The following is a 4,390-nucleotide window of genomic DNA, read 5'->3' as shown; positions in this document are numbered from 1 at the left end:
GGCTTTTGGTACAAATGAAAATCTCTGGGAACAGTTGCTATGGAGAACAGGACACACTCAAAATTATTCCCATCTAACTTCCAGAGTTTAATGGCTTTTATAAGGTTCTGGTTCACAGGTCTGGTATTTCATCTGAGGAATGAGTTTGTTTTCCTGGTATCAGTATTCGGCCAGCACAGCCACCTGCCATCTATCCTTCGAAAAAGCTGTCTCGTGAAGGGGTATCTAGCACAAAGGGGTGGCCAAAGCCACTGCTCAGAGCTGGGGAGTGTCACACATCCTGCGCCAGCCGCAGTGCACAGGGAGCCAGGTGTAACCTCGCCTGCCTCAGGCACACTTGCTCACTCATTGTTCCAAACACACAGAGGGAACATATGCACATTTGGTAGGGATCAACTGATTTTTCGGGATCCTGTCTACACTGATATTGCTGGTCGTCAGAAACCACTTGATTTGCCTTCTGATCCAGAGAAATCAGTGCTGAAATTACTGCAGTAGAGAATAAATACGGAATGATGCAGAAGCTGGTACTTTTAATGTTAAACACTTCAGTGCCCAATGATTTTTCACCATTTTCATCTGTTTCTCTACCCTACAAAAAAGGTAGACTTGCTAAATTTCAAGGTGAAATTATACCAGTGACATAATTCTTAAGATAACAGAAAGCTTGTGAAAATGTTTAAAATGGAAATATATATTTTGCACCTATTGCTTCATGAGGTCATCTTTAAACATTCATGAGTCATTTATCCTAAAATAAATTCTTCTCCATGGAGCTGTCTGCTTATTTTACCAGATATTTTCAATAATAACTTTTTAATGTGTTCTCCCCTCTCCAGTATTTCTAACTACATTGTTAGAGCCTAATTCCTTAAAACTAATGAATGTTTCTCCTTCTTTGATGATCCATTGCTGCTGCTGCTGCTTAGCCACTGATGGTATCACATACAAACTTTATCTTCTCTCTTATGACAAATGTTGTTATAGCCTGAAACAATTCCGCCTATCGATAAAGTATTCAGTCTTTTGTGCAGGTGAACAGCTCTTCCATTTCCCATACCATTATCAGATCAGCCTATTCCTCCAGGACTGCAGCTTTTGTACAATTAGGATAATAATCAAAGCCTATTTCTCAGTCTCTGAATATTGCTGATGAAAGAATGAATCTCATTCTTTCACACTTAACTATGAAAAACGGAGCTATTCGTTTAACTGTTTCAGGAATCTCTGAACCATGCTGATAAACGGGCTTTTGGGTGAGCAGGGATTATTCCCCCGTATCAAGGGATCTGAGGCAGCACTTCATTGGGAGCATTAATTACTTAGGGATATATTATCTTAGGCTGGCACGTACAGAAACCTAGATTATGAGAAGATTTGGCTTGATACAACGTAACTAACGAGTATATAAATGAAAATTTTGTATTTTAAGTGGAGTCTCTCCATATATTACTTGCCAATCCCATTCCTCCCAAATGACAAATAAATTTGAGTGTTTCTAAGTGCCTAAGTATTTTAAGTAATAGCTGTAGGCTTTTTTTGTTTTTCCAAATATAAAAATGCAGTCTTTTGATATATATAAGTGTAGCAAAAGTACTCAGCATTCAACAGCTGTGCTACTGGAATTCAAAGGGTAATGCAAAAACAAGAGATTTTACTTTATTCCAACTATTCTGTCATTTGATGTCAATACATGAATCCTGAGACCCAAAGGAAACCACTCAATTTGCCTTGGTTTGGATTGAAACCAGCCAGTTCTGCCTATTTGAGATGACTGATGTGTACAAATGATAAAACTTCAGATTAAAACATTTTAATCTTACTACAGACGTGCCCCTGCGCAAATGACGACTCTGGCTCTGAACAGCCCTTAGGTTCGGGGGTCCCTCTCTTTTCACTTCTGGCTGATTTTAACCTGGAAACAGAAATCCTGCTCCAGTATTGCAAGCACAGCTGGGCTCACTGGAGCAGTTATGGATCTGTTCCATGTTTTGTAATTTTTCTCAATGTGAAACTCTTTTTTTTTTAAATCGTATATACAGAAGATTTGCTTTATAGGTCGTATAGTCTCATACATCTCAAGGCTGCAACTAAACACAAAAAAACCTCCCATGTAGAACCTGTGGATGATTTTGTGTGAAGGTTTGCTCCTCCTAATTTCTTTTCTTCTTTAGAAAAATTTACAAGTTTTCATTTACAGTTTGCTGGATTCAAAAGTATAAAGACAAGGTCTCACTTGACATTTTGATCAGCTGTCACTGACCATGTTGAATCAACTTGCCCATGGGAATATATTTCTCGTGTCACAACTTGAGAGCATGTACAGGTCAAATACAGGCCAGAAAGGTGACACTTCCTTGGGAAAAGAAATTCTGGCTTTTGTTCAGCCCTAGTCCGTAGCTCATCCAACCGTAGTTGTGCTGATTATCATCAACAGGCATTTTCTGCAGCACAATAGAACTGAATAATGCTGATGATTTCATTTAAAAAAATGCCTGGCCATTATTTTTTGTACTGATTGGAATATGCTATATTGAGAGAAGAATCCTGATTTGGGATTAATATTTCCGTTCAGGAGGGACTGTGCCACTTAACTATTTCATTTTCTTAAAAAACACACCTTAAGGGATAAGATAAAAAAATCTGTTTGCTTAATCCAACCCTTTTTATTCCTTTCCCTATGTTGAAATATGTTAAGCCTCCGAATTATTGCTGGCAATTATTAAATTACTGGATCATCAATGAGGAATTGTCAGCTCACAATAAAATATTAATTCTCTCAGACACACTGACTAAGTTTGACCATCAAATTCTTACAGAAATTGTACCGGGGCAGTATTTTCCTAATTCTTTCAGAAGACATCTCACTCCCACGCAGATGGAAGTGCCTCTGAGCAGGCCGGTTGGTATCTGAGACATGTAATGTGCAAACCCCAGTATTAAGTCACTCTGCAATTTATACAGAAAGTATCATTCCAATTTAACTGGAAATACCATTGTTTTTTGGAGATCTGGTATTTACACATGGCAAAGTGGTGGGTGGATGTCTATCACATGTGCAAAGGTTAAAAAGAATAACTGTGTGAGATACTATGCCTCACCAACAAAGAAAGAACATTTAAAGGAAATGCACTTGGTAATTAGGTTACTAACGGACAATTAATTTGATAGAAGCAGGCAGCCTATTTCAAAGCAACAGAAGTACACAACGGAATCAAAGCATGTTTGGCCCAATTACTTGCATTTGTTTATTTATTTAAAGGCCTGTTGTGTGCACACATTATCACTATATTTTAACATTTATTTTAGAAGAGACTGTAATACTCAGCAGGCCAGGTGAACACGGAAGAAGACCACAGATTTCCTTCTAAGAACAGACACCGCCACCAAGCAGTTTAGGCAATGCCAAAATCCAGTTTCAAACACAGTACCACTGGAGCACTTTTCTGCAGGACGGGACAGAACCAGGCTCCCACGCGTATCAGAAAGGATGCTGTCAGCATCTGCAGAGCAGGCTTCAGGTTCAACACACATGAAACCTAACACACATAGCAGCCAAACAGCCAAGAACCACGCCTTTTGTTACCGTGAAGCTGATCTGAACCCACTGCCGCTCTCAAAAGCGTATTAAAGGCAGACTGATCTTGCCAACATGCAGTCGTTTCTCTGCAGCAACTGCAGCAGGCCGCCAAACCCCTTCTAAAGACAACTCTGTTATCAAAGGTGGTTATTTACCTGTCGTAGTCCTGGCAAATCTCCCCAACGGCCACCAAGGCCTTCAGGTACTCATTGGGCTGATACGGGTGGATGTAGTGCAGGGAGCAGCTGTTCCGGGGATCACCGTTGGATGCAGTGAAATCTATCGCTACCTGGAAAAGAGGAAACGTCAGCGTGCTGGGGAGCTCTTCTGGCATCACTCTACCCACACCAACCACCTATCTTTACCAGAAACAGTCTTCTGTAGAGACAGCAACCTTAAATGATTGATCAATACATCTAAAAGTAAATGACAGCTTATAAAATAAGATATAATAAAACTAACATGGCATAATAAGGAAAAAAATGAACTGCATTATTATTCTAGGTGGAAAATTATGTTCTAATACAAATGAATCAAATTAACTATCTCTAGGTTCTCATACTTAATTAAATTATCCCAGGCCAGGTGATGTTCAGGACATAAAAGGTTTGCAGCAAAACTGTCCCAAGAGAGTTAAAAGTCCTACTAAACCTAAATTAAAACTCCAGTTAGGGACATTTCTTGGCTATTTTAAACCTCCCTGTGGCTGTAGTAATAGCAGTGGATACTGCCTGTCTGGTATTTTTTATCTTCAAAACATCTAAGTATTAAATAATTAATCCTAATTATTAAATAATTTAATAATTAAAT

The 4,390-nt window shown here is 39.0% G+C and overlaps 1 protein-coding gene across 1 annotated transcript in view; it reads right to left on the bottom strand.

Annotated features, from left to right (window-relative positions):
• CPNE4 (copine IV) overlaps positions 1-3,869 on the bottom strand; it is a gene marked incomplete at its 5' end in the record, with an annotated part of 34,534 nt that extends 30,665 nt beyond the window's left edge. Inside the window, one exon of the mRNA XM_010074869.1 lies at positions 3,736-3,869. Within this exon, the coding sequence (XP_010073171.1) occupies positions 3,736-3,869 (134 nt within the window). The remainder of the gene's footprint in view (positions 1-3,735) is intronic.
• Between the last annotated feature and the right edge of the window lie 521 nt (positions 3,870-4,390).

This window comes from Pterocles gutturalis, unplaced genomic scaffold, assembly GCF_000699245.1.
Source record: "Pterocles gutturalis isolate BGI_N339 unplaced genomic scaffold, ASM69924v1 scaffold48197, whole genome shotgun sequence".
Lineage (NCBI taxonomy): Eukaryota > Metazoa > Chordata > Aves > Pterocliformes > Pteroclidae > Pterocles > Pterocles gutturalis.
This window is presented reverse-complemented; position numbering and strand designations above follow the sequence as displayed.